Source organism: Asparagus officinalis, chromosome 5, assembly GCF_001876935.1.
Source record: "Asparagus officinalis chromosome 5, Aspof.V1, whole genome shotgun sequence".
NCBI lineage: Eukaryota > Viridiplantae > Streptophyta > Magnoliopsida > Asparagales > Asparagaceae > Asparagus > Asparagus officinalis.
In genome coordinates this window covers 86,161,362-86,184,725 of record NC_033798.1, presented here as the reverse complement: position 1 = coordinate 86,184,725, position 23,364 = coordinate 86,161,362, and the positions used below count along the sequence as shown (strand labels likewise).

Genomic DNA, 23,364 nt, shown 5'->3' with positions numbered 1-23,364 from the left:
AAGTTTGTTTCTCCTTGCAAGGTATGGTGGTCCTTATGAGTATAGGTATTTATTTACCTCCTCTCGACTAGATGTACAATAACATCGTATGATGCTTTGGACCTAGCTTTTTTAGCGTTCAGTTTGCTGTACTTCTCAAAGGGGGCAAAAAAAAAAAATCAAAAGAAGAAAGACATAATAAACTATAATCAGATCAAATTACAATTATCTCAAAAATATTAGGGTAAATTTCATAAGACCCTTGTACTAGGTATTTCAATATTATCATTGACTAAGGGCTCTGTTACTGGCATTTCTATAGATCCTTGGGTTTTTTTTTTGTTGAACTTGATAAATGGAGGAGTTACTTAAAACACTGGGCATAGATGAGACGGTTTCCTGAAATTTACCCAAAGTAGTATAATATTCTGATTAATTTAATCGTAACGACCAACTAGATGATGAATGACGATTTCAATATTTATTGGCCGGATATTCGGATCCTCGTGCCTTACCACGAAATAACCAATAGCGCACGTTAGGAAAAGGCCTAGATTTGTCTTCGTTCGTTCGTCCAACGACGCCGTAAACGCCTTAATAAAGCAATGTTTACCTACCTTCCAACTTGCAGCAATCGTTGCCTTAACAAGGAAAGATTAAAAAAAAAAAAGAGAGAAAAATAAGGGGGGAAAGGAATTAGGGAATTAAAATAAAAAAGAAAAATCTCAAGACAAAAAGAGTCCGGTGGACCGCGTTAACGCGGCCACCGGATACTTTCTCCTCGAACGATCTCCTTCACCGCCCAATTGCAGGTTAGGAAGGAAAAATTGATAATAAAATATTTGATTCACTGTCCCTCGTTATACTTCAAAAAGTTTTTTTCCTGCCCCCTTCTATCTAACCTTCATCTGCTTCTAGTTTTTATATATAAAAAAAAAAAGAATAATTCATATTGATTGATTAGTGACTTGTGATCCCTAACTTTATTTCCTTTCTCAGTTGATGCTGGCTGTCGCAACCTAAGCCTTTTCCTTCGGTAAGTACGTTTTGAGTCTTTAATCATAATTCCGAAGATATTTTTTTTTTCCATTTATTTTTGTTACAATTTGGTTTTGATTCTTGAGAAGTATATTCTATCGGCATTTTCTGCAAAGCTTTACATTATTCTTTTCAATTTCTTCTGTTGTTAAGGTTTTAGGAATAATGAGACCATATTACACTTTTAGAGTTTGGATCGTCATGACAAGAAATCTAACATAAATTAGGTGGGATTAAAAGGGGAATCTTGAGATAAAAGTTGACGATTATGTACACATAGCACTAGACGGAAGCTTGTTTATATTGTAAACATTTATAGTTAAGTTTCGAGCATTAACGACCTTTTTAGTTAGATGCATGAAGAATAAGGGAGAATTTTGTTTAATGGTTTCAAATTTATCTCCGAAACTTGCTGATTGAGGACCAATGAAGGGGGCAAAAACAACAAACAAAGCTTGTTTGTTTCTTCATTTTTTATTATTTACCTGTTGCGTGAATTACAAAAAGATCTGCTTTACCCTCCTCGTTTTATAGTAAAACAGTCATCATCTTTCGTACGTAATCATTGTTTTCTAATTCAATAATCATTTATATGTTTTTGTAGGAACACATATGACCGTCATAGTCTAGAAGAAAAATTCCCTAAGGACCCAAAATATGGGGCCAACAGGAGGGATAAGTGAGGTGTCCCCCTCCTATTATATAATGAGCTGGCCATCATTAAGTCCCCCTCCTATTGTATAATGAGCTGACCATCATTAATGATAGCCATCTCATTATACAATAGGAGGAGGACAACTCACCTGTCCCCCTGTTGGTCCTATATTTTAAGTCTATGTAGCAAAGCTCATTCTAGAATCATAGCGTTTGCCTTGAAGTTAATTTTTAGTGGGAAACGAGGCAGAGCGGCCAACTTGTCACGTTTCAAATCTTATGGGGTCTTTTTGTCACTAATGCAAACCTTAGGACTGTTTTCTATAATTCACCCTTATTTATTTAGTTGGGAGTCGTAGTGGCTTATAAGCCAGTTTGACCAGTTGCCATATATGCCCTAAGATTATGGGTTATACAGTGGTTTTTTTAGTACTGCTAAGGAGAGGAAAGCTTTTGCAACATGGAGAGTGCAAAAATATATCTAGATGGAAAAAGTTTTGATTGAGATGGATTTCAAGTTGTGGAGGATGAATATGCACGACTTATTTAGCCAAAAATAGCTAATTCTTTGGTTGGGGGTAGAGAACAAGCCCGGGTCTATTAACCAAACTTTGAACTGAAATCCAAACTTAGTCAACAGTTTTTGAATTTTAAACATGCATTCAAGTTTCATTATTTATGGAAATTTTAAACTGAAACTAAAACGTTATAATCACAATGTATGAAATCAGATTATGAGTTACGAGACTTTAGTTTTTTCACTTTGTAGTTCTCCTTTCTTAATTTGTGTTAAATGTGGGAATTGATAAGGATATGGTTAAATCTTACTTTTAGAAGAGTTGGTTCATATCTCTCGAGGTGGAAGGAGTAATAAGCAATTTTTGAAATGGGTCCTTTTTGTGTTTTATCTTCAGCAAAATTTACTTGAAGCAGTCGGTGGCGTCTCTCTAAGTGGAAAAGAGTAATAAGCATTTAACGTGATGACCTCCCAGAGGGGTGTGTTCGAAGTTGCAGGTCCTGTACATTTGACATCCGTGGATTGGTAAGATTTCTGGGGCAATTCTTTAATTTGGCCTTCAATGTTACTTCTGCTGTATTGCTAATTCTTCAATCAAATACAATACATAACTCAATATCTTAAGAGTATTGCTTGAGGTTCCCCGTGAAATTTTCTCGAACCAGAACTGTGTGTTCTCCAAATCCAGGACCAGATGAAATTTAAGGTAGAAGTAAGTTAATATTTAACATTCGTTGTATTAGGAAGGCATAAGTGCTAATATTTATTTGCTATGTTGAACCATACGGCTGAACTGATATGAAATGTTGTATATGACCTTTAACCACTAAATTTGTCTCCTCCTAAGTACTGCAAAATTTCAATATTGAAGCACAACATAGTTGTGTTTTTGGGAATGAATGGTGAAACTAACTCAAGAATTTTCATGCACCTTGATGGTCATTTCTTTACTGTTAGAAACAATGCATAGACGCATACAGGAACCCTGTTCCTGAAGGATTTGCTGTGGAGAAATGTGAAAAATGCTTACTGCACTATGACTAATCTTATTTCACTTTTCCCTCTTTGTTCCTTCTCAAAAACAAAGGCAACCTTCATAGTCAGAATTCACGTGTTCCTTTTTAACACTTATGAGCTTGAATATTAATTTCTGAAAAATGCGTACTCTGTACTGGACATAATTTATAAACACTACTTGGACCTACATTATCATTAATGATTTTAAAAAAGCATTTTCTCAACTTGGTAAAAATCCTGGCGCGCATTAAGAAGGATTAGCTAACTGTTGATAATAGTGTTGATAATAGTGTTAGTAGTGGGTTTTAGTCCCACATTGGTTGTGAGAACTCACCTCACCTTTCTCTATTTGTATAAATATATGTGCATACTCAATATTCAACTTAAGGGAAATTTATCCAATACTCTCTCTCTCTTACTTTAACATGATATCATAGCTAGGGTTATTATTTCTCTTCTAATAATTTTTTTTTAACGCTTCTACGTTCTTTTGTCAAATCTTGGCCTTGCTGCTTTGCAGCCGTTTAAACGTATTTTTTTTGCTTTTCTTTGACAAATTTTTGGTCTTGCCGCTTTGCGACCTCTTAACGCGTTTCGCGTTCTCGTATTCAAGATCGTTTCTCCATCTTAAATTTACGGCATCACCGTTTTAAGACCATCTCTTAGTCTCAAATTTATGGTATCTCCGTTTCAAGACCGTCTTTCGGTCTCAAATTAAACACCTTTTTTTTGCTTTCATTTGCCAGATTTTTGGCCTTGCCGCTTTTCAGCCTCTTAACATGTTTCGCGTTCTCGTAATCAAGATCGTTTCTCGATCTTAAATTTACTGTATCACCATTTCAAGACCATCTCTTAGTCTCAAATTTACGGCATCTCCGTTTCAAGATCATCTCTCGGTCACAAATTAACAGCATCGCCGTTTCAAACCGTCTCTCGGCCTCAAACAAACGGCATTGCCGTTTCACAGTCAGTTATGGCATCACCATTTCAATCTATTTCGACGTCTCAACATCGACATTAATCCGTTGCAGGTCTCCGGAGTGAGCATTAGATCCGGTCGACCTTTGGGCCACATTGATCGTCGGTTGCTTCTTTTTTCTCAGATTTGATAGTCATTTTAACCTTCGGGTTGCTACATTGACCTTCGGGTTCTCCTTTAAACATTCAGATTTCGTTTAAGGATTATTATCTTAAACTTTGAATTACTGTTATTATGGCCTATTTACTGGCACCTGCTTTTTCATGCTCGGTCTAAGTTTTTTTGCACTTATTGCAAGGAGGAACACCGCTTTGAGACATGTTTCCAGCTTCATTCTAAGTTACGTTCCTCAGGAACTGGCTGTAGTCAGCGATCCCCTCAGTCCTGATCCTCTAGTGCACCAGGATTACCGGTCAATGTTACCATACCATTCAAGCTATTGCAGATATTAGTCGTTAAATTACAGCTCTTCAGCATACCACCTCTCCATCTGCTGCAAAACTCTCTGATATTCGCCGCCAAATTGAGGCTCTTCAAGCTATTACAAAAATTAGCCGTCAAATTATGGTTCTTCAGCATATCACCTCTCCATCTGCTGTATAACTCTCTGATATTTGTCATCAAATTGATGCTCTTAGCATAGAGCCTCTACATCTACTGCACAACTCTCTGGTATGCGTCTTGCTGGTTCTTCATCCAATCATTCGGTCTCTGGTATGAATGATCTCTGGATTTTTGACTCTGGCTGTTCATTTCATATGACTCGTAATGCCTCCCTCTTATCTTCTGTCTTCACTTCCTCTTCTCTTTCTCCTATCTACACGGTTACTGGACAACCTTTGTCTATCACTCAGTATGACTCTATCACCCCACAAACTGACCCATATGGTCGTCTAACTCTTGACCCCATCTATGTGGCTCAATTGTTTGAATTTAATTTCTGTTAGCTTCTTATGTATGGATGACCTACTTGTCTTATTTTTTTCTGATACTTGTATTGTACAAGATTCATAGACGGGCAAGACTGTTGGGACCGGTTGGAAGAGACAAACTGTATTTTTTGGAATATCTTCACCTTCAAGAGTCCATACGTCCACGTTCTCTTATTGCTTCTGTAAGTTCAAAATTCTTTACCTTACTTTCCACAGATTTATAGCATAGACGATTTGGTCATGTGTCTTATAAAAGGTTAGAAAGTCTTATCCAGTTCGAAGTACTTGGTCCCGTATCTTCTCGTTCTCATATTGAGTCATGTATTGGTTGTAAATTGGCTAAATTCACTGCTCTATCATTTTCAACCAGTACATCTATTTTTACTTCCTTATTTGATTTGGTCCATTCTGATATCTGAGGGTCAGCTCCTCTGTCTTCTTCATCTGGTTACTTATATTATGTTAGTTTTATCGATAATTTTTCTCGTTATACATGGGTCTACCTACTAAAAACCGCTCTGATGTACTTGCTGCTTATCAAGCCTTCACTGCGATGATGTTCACTCAATGGCAAGCTCATATTAAAGTTTTTCGTTCTGACTGTGCTAAAAAGTACTTATCCTCTACCATGCGCTCTATCATGTCCTCTCATGGGACTATCTTTCAACAGTCATGTCCCCTCATAGGACTATCTTTCAACAGTCATGTCCCTATACTCATGAGCAAAATGGTATTGCTGAACGCAAACATCGTCATATTCTCAATACCGCTCGATACTGCTCAATTCATGTTCATTTTTTACTCTGTTCCTCATAGTTTCTTGGCTGATGCCATTCTCACTGTTACTCATGTTATTAATATCATTCCATCTAGCTCTCTTTCCGGTGCTACTACTCATAGTCGTGTTTATACTCATCCTCCCTATTATGATCTGGTCCGTGTTTTTGGTTATTGCTATTTCGTTCTTCTGTCATCTCACGAACGTGATAAATTATCTCTCAGAGATTGTTCTTTGTGTCTATTTAGGAATTAGTTCGGAATATCGAGGTTATCATTTTTATAATCCCACATCTCGTCGAGTTCATATATCTCGACACGTTCAGTTCGAAGAGGATTCTTCATTTTATTTTGCTTCCGATGATTTTAATTTCCTCCACACTACTTATCATGCTTCTTCGCAAGCTGCATCACCTACTTTCTTACCTCAGTTCTCCTTTCGAGATCTTCCTGAAATCTCTCCATCTCATTCTGTTGACTCTCCCTCACCCGAGCCTTCTCTTTCACAATCTGATCCCTATCCCGTAGACACGACACCAACTCTAGAAAATACTGTTGACCTCCATGCACTTGCGCCAACATCTACCCCGCCTGAGGCAAACGCCCACATGTCATGTCTGCACGGTATGCTTCGGTTACTTCCTATTTATCTATCTTTCATAATTTTCTTACTGTCTTCATACTACAGTTGAGTCAAAGTCCTTTCAAGAGGCCGTTTAATTTTCAGAGTAGCGATAGGTTATGGCTGAGTAATATCAGGCCTTTCAGCAAACACATACCTGAGATATTATTCCCTATCCCCCTGGCATCTCTTTAATTGGCTAGTAAATGAGTTTATAAGGTCAAGTATCGTCCTGATGGCACCATTGAACATCGGAAAGCTCGTTTCGAGGTTTTACTCAGCAACAATGTATTGATTATGAGGAGACCTTTGTTCCTATTGCTCAGATACCCAACGTTCATACTCTTCTTGTGGTCCCTGCTGCTCATCGTTGGTCCTTATACCAAATGAGTGTCAAAAATTTTTTTCATGGCTCTTTATCTGAGATAATATATATGCAACCATCTCCAGGGTCCAATATTCATCTGGGACATGTATGTCTCCTTTGTCGTGCTGTTTATGTCTCAAGCAGGCACCACGCGTTTGGTTTGAGTGTTTTCGCGATGTCATGCTCAAGACGGGCTTTATGGAAAGTCATCAAGATGCTTCTCTGTTTGTTCGCACTACATCGCGTGACAGAGTTTTATTACTCATCTATATAGATGATATGATCATTACAGGTAATGACGTGGCTGGTATACAGTACGCAAAATCTCAATTACAACAATAGTTCCACAAAAAGGATCTTGGATCTCTTTGGTATTTTTTTGGTCTAAAAATTTCTCAAGGCTCGCGAGGTGTACTACTATCTCAACAGAAGTATCTCTCGGATATTCTAGATCGAGCTGAGCTAAACTGACAATGTAACTATCGATACTCCACTCCAACAGAATGTCAAACTTCACTCTACTGATGGTGAGCCTCTATTTGATCCTATCCGATATCGACATCTTGTTGGTGAGTTGGTCTATATGTACATCTCTCGACCAGATATCTCTCATGTTATTGGCATTATTAGTCAATTTGTTAGTGTCCCACGTTCTGTACACTATGTTGTCCTAAGTTAAAGCTTTGTGCATATTCTAATGCTGATTGTGCTAGTGATCCCACCATCAGGAAGTCTACCATCGGTTATTATATATTTCTTGGTGATTTTCTAATTTCCTGACGGAGTAAGAAACAAGATGTTCTTGCTCTTTCTAGCATCGAGGCAGAGTATCGTGCAATGTCCACAATAGCTAAAGAGATTATTCATCTTCGTCTTCTTCTTGGTGATTTCGGTATTTCTGTTTCCACTCATACTCCTCTATACTATGATAATAAGAGTGTCATCCAGTTTGTTAATAATCCAGTATTTCATAAGAGGACCAAACACATTAAGATCGACACTTATTTTGTCCGTCAACAAGTTATCAAGGATAAGACAATTCTATTTCCTCATGTGTCATCCGCCGACGAGCTTGCAAATTTTTTCACAAAGACCTTACATGTTCATTGGTTCCAATTTCTTATACACAAACTCATTTTGTTTGATCCAACATGAGTTTGAGGGAGGCTGTTGATAATAGTGTTAATAATAGTGTTAGTAGTGGGTTTTTAGTCTCATATTGGTTGTGAGAGCATACCTCACCCTCATCTACTTGTATTAATATATGTGCACACTCAATATCTAACTTAAGGAAAATTTACTCAAGACTCTCTCTCTCTCTTACTTTAACACTAACAAAACAGAATATATTGAAATATCGAAAAATCAGGTTCGTAGCAAGAGAAAGGTATCCAGGCTGTAGTGTTAGAGCAAAAAATTAATGTCCTTCAGCCCTTACTACATCCTCAAAGTTTCAGGGTGGAGGTAGGGATACTAAGAGGAGTTGTTGATGTTCACAAGTACATGTGTACATTCTTAAGGGTAGTTTCCCATTGCTTCTTTGTATAGCAAGAAAATTTGGGACTTTTGGATATATGGGCATTCTGTATTATCAATCAAATGTTACCATTACTAGTGTTGTAGTCCTTGAAAGATAGTTTGCTGCTGATGGTTGTTATTTATGGTACTCTTTTTTCCTTTAATGATTTTTTATGATGAGTTTCTTTAGGTGCGTGGATTTGCTACAATTAACTTAAGAGTGTTCAGTGGGATCAAAATGCTGTTCGTGTTATGCGTAGATTTTTTTTTCTTTTTCTAGGGAACCAAACAAAATCCATCAAAATGTTTGTACTGCCCAAAGGAAGAGGACTATTCTCTTCTTATTTCAACCAGAGATCTGAATCTTATTAATATTTTGGACCATCTGCATTAATCAGTTATCCAATTGTTTAAGCAAGCCTGAAACGTCACCATATTGTCCATATATTTGTATTAATGGAGAAATCAGTGCCAAATAAAGATTGCCATCTGATAATTTTAGGAACATTGTGCAGTTTTATAACCCAGGCTTAAAAGTTTTAGCATATGTTTACTGGCAGAATAAGGAGTATTCTTATTTTCATTTAAAAAGGGAGTAATCTTGTTGCATTTTATGATTCAGGATAAAAGGTTTCGACAAGCTCCTCTTCATTTCTATGCATATCTATTTTTTTCTCTGTAGAAATGTAAGGTTTGCATTAAAATCTTGCCATTCCATCTAACATGCAGAGATTTTGTTATAGCATATGGGAAAAAGTTCCCAATACAATTTTTCTAGCAAATTTGATTCCCTGAATAAAAGAAAAAAAAACTATGCGTTTTCATTACATCTCAATGAATGAAGCTAATATATTTCTTGCTTTTGACATTTAACAGGACATGCCCACATCACTGTAGATCTGTAGCAGCCAGTTTAGTTCAGGGTGCATATGTTCTAGAACGAGATCGACAAATAAATCGTCACGGGCATGAAGCCCGTGCTCCTTCGTGGTGGAACTTCTTCCATTTTGAACTAATAGAACAGCTCATAGACACCGCTGATTCCTCTATCTTTGGCGCCATTTACCAATTCAAACCACCCACAAACACCACCCTCTCTTCAAATGCCCCCGGATATGTCATCGCATTTCGAGGTACAATCACCAAGAAAGGATCTCGCTATCAAGATCTCAAACTGGACCTCCGATTCCTTAACCACGGTCTCCAGAGAACATCAAGGTTTGAAATCGCAATGCAAGCAGTTCAAAACTTAGTATCTCATGTCGGAGGAGATACAAATATTTGGCTAGCTGGGCACTCTTTAGGTTCAGCCATAGCACTGCTCGCAGGCAAAAGCATGGTCAAATCTGGTGTTCTTCTCGAAACATATCTTTTCAATCCACCATTCGTTTCTGCACCAATCGAGAAGATCAAGAGCGAGAGAGTGAAAAATGGGATGAGAATCGCTGGAAGCTATTTCACTGCTAAGGTTGCTGCTTCTGTTAAAGGCCAACGAGTTAAGTCGGAGGAGTATTTTGCGATTTTATCTTCATGGGTACCATATATTTTTGTGAATAAAGAGGATAATATTTGTTCGGGGTATGTTGGGTATTTTGAGAATAGGAAAAAGATGGAGGATAGGGGAGCTGGTGAAATCGGGAGGTTGGCGACGCAGAATTCTGTGAGGGACGTTTTGTTGAGTGCCATTGGAAAAGAGTGCGAGCCTCTGCATATTCTGCCGTCAGCTAGAGTGACTGTGAATTTGAGCGGGACGTCGGATTTTAAGACTGCCCACGGTATTCATCAATGGTGGAGGACTGATGCACATTTGCAGTCTCAGGAGTACTTCTTTAGATGATGGGGAGAAGAGAGAGCTCTTTTCGCTGTAAGCTTTGCACCTCTACAATTTCTTTTGTTTTGATCAAGATATATTTAAGAAATGTTACTTTCTTTTCCTTCTGGATATTTTTTCCCTTTGATCTTTAACAAATATAGGTTATATTGTTCTACTTGCTTTGAGAGGTTTACGAGAAAGGGATCGTTGGAATTCTCCGGAAAGGTTTACCTCATTCTGTAATTTTTGCTGTTAAAGAGTTAGGAATTAATAATGAAACTATTACACACTAAGAAACAAAAATAGTTGGTGATTTCAAGGGAGATTTTGAGGTTGAAAGGCTGGCAGTTTTGAGCTAACACTAGACGGAAGCTTGATTAAAGTGAAAACATTTTAGTTGAGGCGTGATGAGAGAAGAGAAAGCTAAGATTGAATTTTAAGGACTTTTTTTTTGTTAGACTGCATCACAGTGAAGAGAGAATTTTGTTTGAAGGTTTAAGTTTTATCGTTAGCTCGCTCATTAAGGACAAATGAAGCCCAACGATTTCACTCTTGAAGCTGTGTCTTGTAACTGTAGATCACGTATAGAGTCTGCGTTTTGATTTGTTAATGACTGTTTTATGTAATCATTTGCTGGAATGACGGGAAATCCCCTGAGGTTTTGATAGTTTCACTTATCCCCTTATTCTCAATTTCTAGTCAAATAATCGTCACTTTTTTATGTACTCATGAAATTTTGACATAATAGTCATATATATGTTTATGTAGGAGTACATATAATTGTCATATTCTATGATCATAATTGTCATATCTATATATTTTTAAATATCTTTTCTCCTTGTAAAAATTTATGCTTGCATAAGTCGTGCAATTTGTTCACAGCTTCAATTTGCTTGACAATAAGCAGAACTGCTCCAACAATAGGGGTAATAAATCGTAACTATACCCGAGAAAATCGCCACAATCATATATGTTAGGATATGAATATAGTTATTCAAATCTATAACCAATATGATATAGTTACGGATATGGTTTTATAGTGAAATATCTGGATTCGTATCTGAAATATCTGAATACATTATAGTCATACTGTTACGATAGTTTTAATCATTAGAGATTATGGATTTGAGGTTAATTTCCGTAATTAAAATGTCTAATCTTCAATTTTCAGATATAATGAACATATTAATGAACTCTTTTTCTCACATGAACTATATTTTTCTCAATACTATCTAGTTTTCTCATATCCGTTATGTATCCGCATGTATAACCATATCCGTATCTGATTTTAGTGGATGTAGATACTAATTTTTCTTACCAAGGTATATCCGTATCCGAGTTGAGTAAACAAATACGAAAAGTATTATATCTGAGCCGTATCTGAACCTGATGCATCCCTACCCAACAATGAAAAGTATCATATCTGAGCCGTATCTGAACTGAATGCACCCCTACCCAACAGTAAATGATATAGTAAAGTTTTCCTATATTTTTAGCACAAATTAACAAATTGCTGCCAAAGCAATGTTGAACTCTTCTCCTTTTCTATGAAGTTTCAATTTACCTTTCATCTTCCTTATCCATGTGTATAGGCCCAACGTGACATTCTCTAAGCTTATAGTCAAATATTTAGTAGATTGATGACATGACAATTTTCTTTTTTATTTCTTCTATTTTTTTGCAATTGTAGAAATGAATTTTCAGTTTTAAAAAAGAAATAAAGAGTATAAAATTTTCAGAAAAAGTAGTTGGGACATTTTTTTGCTTAGGACGGAAGAGTTGGACCAAAAAACCCTATGAAGAAATGCAAAAGATATTGTCACGTTATTGATTTGTTAAATTTAATTATGGAGTCACGAAATGATCATATTGATCGAGCTCATACATATGATGTAAGTGAAATTATATGTAATATGTATATAAATAGTATGTAGTATGTATATAAATAAAATGCTATGCATGTCACTATTAATTAATGAACAAAAAACGCTTCACTCCTACTTTCGTTGGCAAGAAGCTGCGTTGAGAAAAAATAGTATTTAAACTTTCACTTTACAGAAAAGGATGAACTAAATAATACAAGTCCTTCCATTAAAAAAACTACACGTCATTGGATTAATTTTAAAAATAATATTACGTCATCAAATACTGGAATAGCAGATTTTACTCAAACAATAGCTAGTTTTCCCAATGTAGATAATTAAATAACATTTGTATTACTAGGAAATCTATCTTTACTACTTATAAAAGAGAATATCTATTTCAAAACTTTTTTTTGGTCAATGAAATAAACTTTTATTCATCACTAAACTTTAAAAATATGGAGTACATCAAGATATCAGAATCATGTCTGATATGAAACTAAACCTGAAAGCAAATCATGCTTACAGTTTCTCAATTTTTTCTCTTACATGGTCAGGAATATTTTCATTAAAAACTTTAGAAAAGATAGAGAACTTCACATCTCTGAATAGCCGATCAGGAGAATGCATTTTCTGCTAAAATATCCTCAGGTTCCTCTCCTTCCATATCCAATATACAGCTGCCGATAATGCCATTCTTTTCATTTTCTTCATGAAACCATCCCCCTTCAAGTTATTGCTATACCAGGTTATGATTTGGTTCCAGCTGCAAGATCTCCAAGCATAATTCAACCAATCCATCACTTTATTCCAAACATATGCATAGTATTGACATTCAAAGAAGAAGTGCTTGCTGGTTTCCTCTTGACGATTTGAAGCTGGACACAGGACACAGTGGTTTGTTTCCAGAATTCCCAATTTGCATAGCCTATCCTGTGTCAATAATCTAGAGAGGGTAGCTAACTATAAGATAACTGAGTGCTTTGGATAGTGTAAGCGACCCCAAACTGAGTCTGACCAAGCTACATGGCCGATTGATTGATTTAAAGCTTGGTATATGAAAGAAATCTAAAGTCTGCTATTAATGTAGCAGTCACAGGTAGTTTTTAGCAGATTATCCCTGTTTCCAAATCTTCTTAAAGCCATATCTCTCACCTTAAGCAATTGTCTCCACATCCAAGAGTCATTTTTCTTTGGTTGAACTACTTAAAGCCATATCTCTCACCTTAAGCAATTGTCTCCACATCCAAGAGTCATTTTTCTTTGGTTGAACTAACCATATATCAGTTTGGCGAAGATAGTTTCTGTCTCCACATCCAAGAGTCATTTTTCTTTGGTTGAACTAACCATATATCAGTTTGGCGAAGATAGTTTCTATGCACCCATTCAATCCACAACAAATCTTTTTTAATGTGTATCATCCATAGAATCTTTATTGTAGCTGCATAGTTCAATTTCTTTGCAGAAAATAATCCCAGTCCGCCCATCTTTTTGTCTTTACAAGTATCACTCCAGGAAAACAATCTAATTTTTTGACCCCATAAGAAAGCAGAGCAAAGTTTGTCAATTTTTTCCAACAGCTTGATCGGCAGAACATAATTGCTTGTCCAATAATTATGGATCCCCAAAATAACTGATTTGATCAATTGTATTCTCCCAGCATACGACAATTTTCTCCTGCTTTGCCAACCCTATAATTGTTCAGAGATTTTGCTGATCAAAGGTGAACAATCCAGATAAGAAAGTCTTTTACATATCAATGGCATTCCCAAATATCTCACAGATAATGAGCCCTCCGAGAAGTTCAAATAAGAATAAATCTGATTCCTTATATTATCTTCAACCCCACCAAGGTATATAGAACATTTGCTAGAGTTAGCCTCCAAGCCTGACACCCTTCTGAATTCTTGAAGACAATAGTTCAATTTACTTATTGAATTCATATCAGCTCTACTAAATAGGAGTAAGTCATCAGCAAAAATCAAGTGAGTGATCTCCATGCCAGCACATTTTGGATGAAACTTAAAGGAACTGTCAGTTTTAAGCTTCCTGGACAAATATTCCATACCAATCACAAATAGATATGGAGATAGTGGATCACCTTGTCTCAATCCCCTAGCTCCCTCAAACTATCCATATAATGACCCATTAAGGGATAAAGAAAATATTGTAGTAGTAACACATTCCATAATCCACATAATCATGTTTTCTGGAAATCCCAGACCTGTCAACATGGCTTTGATGAAATTCCAACTTATTGTATCAAATGCTTTCCTCAAGTCTATGTTAAGAACTGCCCTTGGTGAAATGTGCCTTCTTCCATGATGTTTGATGAGCTCATGAGCAAGCAAAATATTGTTTGAGATAAGTCTTCCTTTAACAAAAGCACTCTGGCATCATTGATCAGATATCCTATAATTTTCTGAATTCTAGCAGCCATAATCTTTGAAATAATTTTGTAGACACAATTACAACAGGAGTGTTTGTGGAAAATTTGATGCAAAAAGACAATGAAAGAAAAATTGACTTGTATTCTCTCAAAATCAATTACAATTTGGATTCCGATTACAAAAGAGAGGAGAATAAATTTGATTCTCCTCTTTGTTTAAAACTGGGTTCTTCTTGGTAGCGATAGAGTGCCTCCTTCAATTGCTTGCGTCGAACTTGCTCTCCGTTGACCAGTGGCGGATCTACGGCGTTTTGAGTGGTGGTTCGAAATAAACAATCAAAAGTTTAATCGACGATGGGGGTAAATTAATAAACAAATAGAGATTTTAAAAAAAGTTAGAGGTGCAAAATAAACAAAAGAAGAGAAGAGTAAACAAAGAAATAGAGGGGAACAGGGACAAAACGAAATGTGTATTACTAAAAATAGAGGGAAACAAAGAAGAGAAGACTGAAGAGTATGAAAAATAGAAATTTTAAATGGAGTGCACAGGTTTGGAACCCAAGACCATTTGACATAAACGTTCTATTCTCCATTCCCTAAGCCGCTGGGATTAGACCCACTTTGATATATTGCTGATATTTATAATATATGTAGGGAATTTGTAATTTTGAGGTGGTTCAAGTGCACTACTTTGAACAGGGGTGGCTCCGCCCCTGCCGTTGACGATCCGACCGTACTATCTCACGAGAACGATTGATTTGTGTGATGAACTCGGTTTAGAACTCTTAACGAGTATAAGAAACTCAGAACGAGTTGGAAACTCTGAAAAGAGTTGTTGAAAACCGAATTACTGATTTGGTGTAATTAACTCGCGTTGCAAGTTTAATTACGAACTCTTAAAGGAGTTTCAGAACTCAGAACAAGTTGAAACTCTGTAACAGAGTTGTTAGAACCGAAGATTCGATTGATAGCCAAGTTGATTTGCCGTTGATGAGGGGATCTCCTTAGATTCAATTTGCTAACTACTGAGTAGTTTGTTGAGCTCCAAAGAAATCTCCTCCTCCGTGCGGTTTAGCTGCTGAGATTCACTAACCTTAAGCGGTTTTGGTGCCAGCACACGTCAACCCCTTACTCAGTTGAGTAAGTCGGTTATTTATAGGGGGATTAGGGGTATAACTAACCCCTAAATCCGCTCCTAAGTGGGCGAAAATCCCTCAGAACGTGGGATAACGGTTTTGAGGCCGTTCAGCTTGTGTTTGAACAAGTCAAACGCCTAGCGTTCTGAACCTTAACTCTGCGTCTAAGGCCTGAGACGCAGAGTTAAACCTTTGTCAAAGGTTTGAAACGCACAGGCCGCATGCGTTCTGGAATTGGAGACGCACAGGTCACTTGTGCGTTGAAATTCAACTCTGCATCAAGAGTTTGAGACGCATGGTTGAGTTTGTTGAAGAACGCACGTTATGTGTGTGTTTGTGCTTTAACTCTGCGTCACAGAGTTAGATGTCTGTTGGAGAATGCACAGTCCGTGTGCGTTTTGTATTTGGGAAACGCAGAGGTGGGTTCTGCATGGACTCTGCGCTTTGAGTCCACGAACTCTGCGTTTTGAATTTCAAATGAGGTCACGACCTCTGCGTTTTGAATCTCAAATGAGGTCACGACCTCTGCGTTTTGAGTTTAGAACACGGGCATGACCTCTACGTTTTGAATCTTGGATGCAGAGGTGAGACTTAGGTGGGCTCGGCGAACTTCATGCTAAGTCCAATGTTCAGGCGAAGTGCAGTCTCACAGACGGACTTCAGAACATAACTTGCTGCGAAGAACAGGTCATAACTTTCAAACCGTAAGTCGGAATTGGACGAATTATATATGAAAATCGGCTATCTCGATGAGACGGAGCCGAGATCCGAACCGAGCCAAAGGCTTCGGTTCGCTTCCTCCGTTTCGCCAAATTCCTTACGGTTTGAGAGATATCTGTGTTTTAATATGAAGAGACCGTCAATTTGTAGTCTCTTTTGCTAGAGCGTTGCAAAGATCGTCACCTTATAACCTTCGTCTTGGCTCCTTAAAAATATGAGAGTCATCAGATTGTAACTCCCGATGTTGATTGTGAAGGCTGTTGAATTAGAGCTTTCATCATTTATCGTGAAGGTCGTCAGATTGTAACCTTCAGCGATCTACGTGAAAGTCTTCAAATTATGGCCTTCTGGAAGTCGTCAGATTGTAACTTCCATCATCGGTATTTGATGGGGGATAAGCTATCTATTATGATTTTTAGACAGCCTACAGAACCCCCTCCAAAGTTTTCAAAAATTCGCGGTTGACTGGGACGAAATTTCGGAATACTTTGGATCTCAACTCTGATCCTGGAGCTGTTGATTCCTTGTTGTAAACGGCTACCGTGCATTTTTGACTAAGTCTTTGAGACTTGTCTTTTGTTTTAAGTCTCGGCTCACATCTATTAAGCTGATGGGCCTGCAAACGTGCGTAGGATTTTTGGCAAACCCTCAGCCATCAACGGATTTGATAAGCCTTTACCGACTACCGTTTGAGTCGGGCTAGCATGTGGATTGTCTAAGTCCGTTCCACATGTAACGTTGTGCTAAAAGAATGAACTCTCTTAGACTTAGCGCTATAATTTTGAATACATAGACTTTGTCATTTTTACGGGAAAAGACTAACCGGCAACGCGTGTTAGGCGTAGACTTATCTCTGATTAGGGATCGAGATAAAGTCCCCCATACGTGTAAAGCATGGATTCTGGCGTTATTAATAACAACCTGCTACAATATTGAATACGTAAGCTTTGTCATTATTACGGGAATAGGCTACCCGGCAGCATGTGTTAGATGCAGACTTATCTCTAATTAGGGATCGAGATAAAGTCCCCCATACGTGAAAGGTATGGATTTTGGTGCTACGATGTTGAATATGTAGACTTGGTCATTTTCGCGGGAACGAACCACCCGGCAGCATGTGTTAGATGCATGCTTATCTCTGTTTAAGGGTCGAGATAGATTCCCCCAGGCATGAATCCTGGTGTCTTTTTCACGGTAAAAGATTAACCGGCAACGCGTATTAGGCGTAGACTTATCTCTAATTAGGGATCGAGATAAAGTCCCCCATACGTGAAGGCATGGATTTTTGGTGTCGTTTCTTCCTGTGTGGCTTGAAACACCGAAAGAAAGTTGAAAGTGCCAGATGTATAGTATTAACTTGGCATGAATTTTCACCTAAAGTGAAATTCAAAAATTTTCTTTATTATCACTAGGATAATTCCAGAAAATCTTTAATTCGCTGGGGATTTTATAATAAAAACTTGCTATTCTTGTTGAAAAAAGGATTAACAAGTTCATTGGGGGGGGTTGACTGTTAGAGGTGTTATGTTAACCTAATAGTATTTTATGGACCTATCGCTCTATTGAAGAGAGTCGATAAGTTGATTTGGTCGTCAGAGGTGTGGTGTTAACTTGACGGGTTTGTGGACCTATCGCTCCATTGAAGAGAGTCAATAGGTGGATTTTGTCAGAGGTGTGATATTAACGTGACAAGAAGAATTTGCGATCGGGCAATTTTGAGGACTTATTGCTCTATTGACGAGAGTCGATAAGTTGATTTTGTCAGAGGTGTATTGTTAACGTGACAGGATTTGTGTTGCGATCAGAGCAACTTTGTAGACTTATCATCCTATTGACGAGGATTGATAAGTGAATTTGTCAGAGGTGTAGTGTTAACGTGACAAGATTTGTGTTGCGATTGGAGCAACTTTGGGGACTTATCATCCTATTGACGAGGATTGATAAGTGGGTTGTCAGAGGTGTATTGTTAACGTGACAAGATTGTGTTGCGATTGGAGCAACTTTGTGGACTTATCATCCTATTGAGACGAGGATTGATAAGTGGGTTGTCAGAGGTGTATTGTTAACGTGACAAGATTTGTGTTGCGATTGGAGAAACTTTGGAGACTTATCATCCTATTGACGAGGATTGATAAGTGGGTTGTCAGAGGTGTATTGTTAACGTGATAAGATTTGTATTGCGATTGGAGCAACTTTGGGGACTTATCATCCTATTGACGAGGATTGATAAGTGGGTTGTCAGAGGTGTATTGTTAACGTGACAAGATTTGTGTTTCGATTGGAGCCACTTTGAGGACTTATCGCTCAGATGTGTATTGTTAACGTGACAAGATTTGTGTTACGATTGGAGCAACTTTGGGGACTTATCATCCTATTGATGAGGATTGATAAGTGGGTTGTCAGAGGTGTATTGTTAACGTGACAAGATTTTGGAGTGTACTTGTGACTTGCACAAGATTTTGGGGATTAGCGTCTCGCTGGGGAGGCTTGCTAGGTGAGTTTATCATCAGAAGCGATAGTATTTTGAAGACTTAGTGTCTTGTTGGGGAAGATTGCGATTTAAGTAATTTTGAGGACTTATCATCCTATTGTCAAGGATTGATAAGTTGATTGTCAGAGGTGTATTGTTAACGTGACAAATTGGGAGTGATGCAAACTGAATGCATACTCTGTGGGGATTATGATAGTCAGAAGTGTAATGTTAACTCGACGATGTGAAAGATTCGTTACTCTTAATCCAGTGGATTCCAAGTAATCAACCCCCAGTCTTGATTAAGACTTAGCAGGGGAATAAAAAGAGGTAGACAAGGCACATCACCTAGTGAGGCACTATCCATGAAGTCGGAATAGAGTCACATCACCAGGTAGGCCATTATCTGATGAGTTTGACTATCAGAGGTAACTGTTAACGTGATAGTTTTTTAGACATGCCATCCTATTGAAGAAGATTAGCAAGTTGATGGACTATCAGAGGTAACTGTTAACATGATAGTTTTGTGGACCTATCATCCTATTGAAGAGGATTGGTAAGTTGAGGGACTATCAGAGGTAACTGTTAACGTGATAGTTTTGTGAACATGCCATCTTATTGAAGAAGATTGGCAAGTTGGTGGACTATCAGAGGTAACTGTTAACGTGCTAGTTTTTTAGACATGCCATCCTATTGAAGAAGATTGGCAAGTTGATGAACTATCAGAGGTAACTGTTAACGTGATAGTTTTGTGGACCTGTCATCCTATTGAAGATGATTGGCAAGTTGAGGAACTATCAGAGGTAACTGTTAACGTGATAGTTTTGTGGACATGCCATCTTATTGAAGAAGATTGGCAAGTTGATGGATTATCAGAGGTAACTGTTAACGTGATAGTTTTTTAGACATGCCATCCTATTAAAGAAGATTGGCAAGTTGATGGACTATCAGAGGTAACTGTTAACATGATAGTTTTGTGGACCTGTCATCCTATTGAAGAGGATTGGCAAGTTGAGGGACTATCAGAGGTAACTGTTAACGTGATAGTTTTGTGGACATGACATCTTATTGAAGAAGATTGGCAAGTTGATGGACTATCAGAGGTAACCGTTAACATGATAGTTTTGTGGACCTGCCATCCTATTGAAGAGGATTGGCAAGTTGAGGGACTATCAGAGGTAACTGTTAACGTGATAGTTTTGTGGACCTGCCATCCTATTGAAGAGGATTGGCAAGTTGATGGACTATCAGAGGTAACTGTTAACGTGATAGTTGTGTGGATTTTATGGTTGACAAAGGTATTCCATTGAACATGATAACTCAGAAAATTTATTATTCATAATCCAATGAACTATAAATAAACCAACCCCCAGTCTTGAACAAGTGCAGGGGGGAAAAGGAGTAGACATGACACATCGCCTAGTAGGCCACTATCTAACGAGTTAGACTATCAGAGGTAATTGTTAACGTGATAGTTATTGGAGACCCGACATCCTACTGAAGAGGATTAGCTTCAGTGGCCGTAGTATCTTCCCCTTCTGACTGAGGAGATTGGGTTTGGTCCGATTGCTCAGGAGAATGTTGGGCTTGGTCCGATTGCTCGGGTTAATCCTGCCTACTTTGTTCTTCAGCTTTGATCCTGGTAATAATCTTTTGAGCCTGTTCGCCTTGAGAGATTAGTTATCTCTAGGAACTGCATTCTCCAACTCCTATTTGGGCTAGGAGGACGGTTTGGAAATTGTGTCGACAGGTCTGTATTAGGGTAGACTGTGTCATACATGTCGAACATCGCAGAGCCATATTTCGAAACCTTTTGACGAAGGCTTTGACGGACTCCCTCTTCTTCTGCTTAGTGGCGAGAAGGGTATGGATGTAGACTTCTGTATCCTCTTCAAAGAATCTTGACAGGAATAGTCTTTCTAGATCTGCCCACTTTTGGATACATCCGGCAGGCAGTTTCCTGAACCATTCAAAAGCAACTCCCTTGAGGGTGCCAATGAACAATTGAACCAGTATGGCGTCGTTTGATATCACATTTCCAGCTTGTGACTTGAAATGATAGATATGTTGGTTCGGTGATCCCGTGCCGTCAAAAGTTTGTAACGTCGGGATTTCGAACTTCGGAGGATAAGGGGCAGCTGCATCCCATTTGGCAGGGTAGGGCCTGACAACTCCCTCGTCTTGGTGCTCGCTTCTGTTGGCAATGGCGTTGAGATGAGTTTCTAATTCTTCCATTTTGGCAGATTGGAGATTTTTCTCGTTCTTCGTCTCTCTTCCTTCATCAGAGGAAGATTCCAGGTTGTGGTCTTCTTGGTCAGAAGCCGCATCATCAATCACTTTTCCCTTCCCTTTGCTTGTGTGAGGTCGGGATGAAGACGCTTTTCCTCTCCGGGAAGATTGTTGCCTAGGTGACGAATCTGTTTTCTAAGATTTGACCTTGTCTGCAACGATTTGAGTCAACAGGGCCAGGAGTTCATCGAGGGTCTTCTGCTGTGATTTGAGCATGGCCTCCTGCTCATCAACCCTCTTTGAAAGATCTTCAGAATGTTCTGCCATGTGGGCGAAGCTCTCATGCCCAACGAAAGAGCTTGATGATTGGGACTCCGCAATGGCTGAGTGTTCGTCATCGGAATTAGTTCCTCTGGCTAAACTCCGATAGTTGATAGGGGGAATGGTTCCTGTTCGCGTCCGAGTGCGTTGGTAGATTCCTTCAAATTCGTTAGCGATTTCTCTGACGCTTGGAGAACGATCTGTCTCTGACTCATCAGAACTAGGGATTGATGATCTCCCTCTGCCAACCATGTTAGAAGTGACTCCAAGGTATTCATCCTCTAAAGTCTTCTTCCTGTGAGAATGTCGTTCCTGTGAGGATGTCGTCGATTATTGAGGTTCGTTGGTCGGTTGAACATCGACAGCAATTCCCGCAAGTCAGAGACTTGGGATGAACCTCTCACAGAGCGTGATGGTAGAGATGGAACCCCCTGTCCGTTAAAGGATGGGGCTGGTTCTTGGCAAACATGAATTTTAAATCCATGTTGATCTTTTTGAACACGACGAATCACATCGCGTTCTAAAGAAGGAACACGAGGGTCGTGTTTAGCTTGACTAACGCAAGACCAAAGTCTGCGTTTTGCTAGTGAAACGCAGTCCTGTGATCTGCGTTTGGATTCTAAAACGTACTCCTGACAGTTGCGTTCAGTTTGTGGAACGCACTCCTGAGAGTTGCGTTTTGGTTCAGGGTTGGTTCAGGGACGCACTCCTGAGAGTTGCGTTCAGCCTGATCAACGCAGTTTTGAGGTCTGCGTTTTGATATTGGAACGTGCCTCTGAAGGCTGCGTTCTATCTGGGAAACGCACACCTGAGGGCTGCGTTTAGCTTGGCTTATGCAGAGCTCATGTTGAGGCTCGCAAACTCGGAGTTCGCGTTGATTGGAGGATCGGCTTTTTTGGAGTTGTGCCAAAGTCGAGTCTTTAGATGAGTTGGCCACAACTGGAGCTTTAGTCTCCTCGGAAACTTTGTGGATCTTGCGCATAGCCTTGGGGCTAAGGGATCCGGAGGAGAGGGCCTTCTCAAACTTGGCTTGATCAAACTCTACCACGAGAGTTTCGACCGTTGTTCCAGCGAGCTTGACGTCGGATTGCGCCACCACTTCTTCATCAGAGAAGCTAGTCCCCAGCGGAGTCGCCATCTTTTGTTTGTGGAAAATTTGATGCAAAAAGACAATGAAAGAAAAATTGACTTGTATTCTCTCAAAATCGATTACAATTTGGATTCCGATTACAAAAGAGAGGAGAATGAATTTGATTCTCCCATTTGTTTAAAACTGGGTTCTTCTTGGTAGCGATGGAGTGCCTCCTTCGATTGCTTGCGTCGAACTTGCTCTCCGTTGACGATCCGACCGTACTATCTCACGAGAACGGTTGATTTGTGTGATGAACTCGGTTTAGAACTCTTAACGAGTATAATAAACTCAGAACGAGTTAGAAACTCTGAAAAGAGTTGTTGGAAACTGAATTACTGATTTGGTGTAATTAACTCGCGTTGCAAGTTTAATTACGAACTCTTAAAGGAGTTTCAGAACTCAGAACGAGTTGAAACTCTGTAACAGAGTTGTTAGAACCGAAGATTCGGTTGATAGCCAAGTTGATTTGCCGTTGATGAGGGGATCTCCTTAGATTCAATTTGCTAACTACTGAGTAGTTTGTTGAGCTCCAAAGAAATCTCCTCCTCCGTGCGGTTTAGCTGCTGAGATTCACTAACCTTAAGCGGTTTTGGTGCCAGCACACGTCAACAACTTACTCAGTTGAGTAAGTCGGTTATTTATAGGGGGATTAGGGGTATAACTAACCCCTAAATCCGCTCCTAAGTGGGCGAAAATCCCTCAGAACGTGGGATAACGGTTTTGAGGCTGTTCGGCTTGTGTTTGAACAAGTCAAACGCCTAATTTGGCATTCTGGACCTTAACTCTGCGTCTAAGGCCTGAGACGCAGAGTTAAACCTTTGTCAAAGGTTTGAAACGCACAGGCCGCATGCGTTCTGGAATTGGAGACGCACAGGTCGCTTGTGCGTTGAAA

At 38.8% G+C, this 23,364-nt stretch overlaps 1 protein-coding gene across 1 annotated transcript; it reads left to right on the top strand.

Moving 5' to 3' along the window:
- Positions 684-11,162, top strand: LOC109840012 (GDSL esterase/lipase At4g10955-like). The gene is made up of 4 exons (XM_020408505.1): positions 684-791; positions 979-1,015; positions 2,586-2,713; positions 9,277-11,162. Exons 3-4 carry the CDS (start codon positions 2,652-2,654, stop codon positions 10,235-10,237), a joined length of 1,023 nt encoding a protein of 340 aa, XP_020264094.1. The 5' UTR covers positions 684-791; positions 979-1,015; positions 2,586-2,651; the 3' UTR covers positions 10,238-11,162.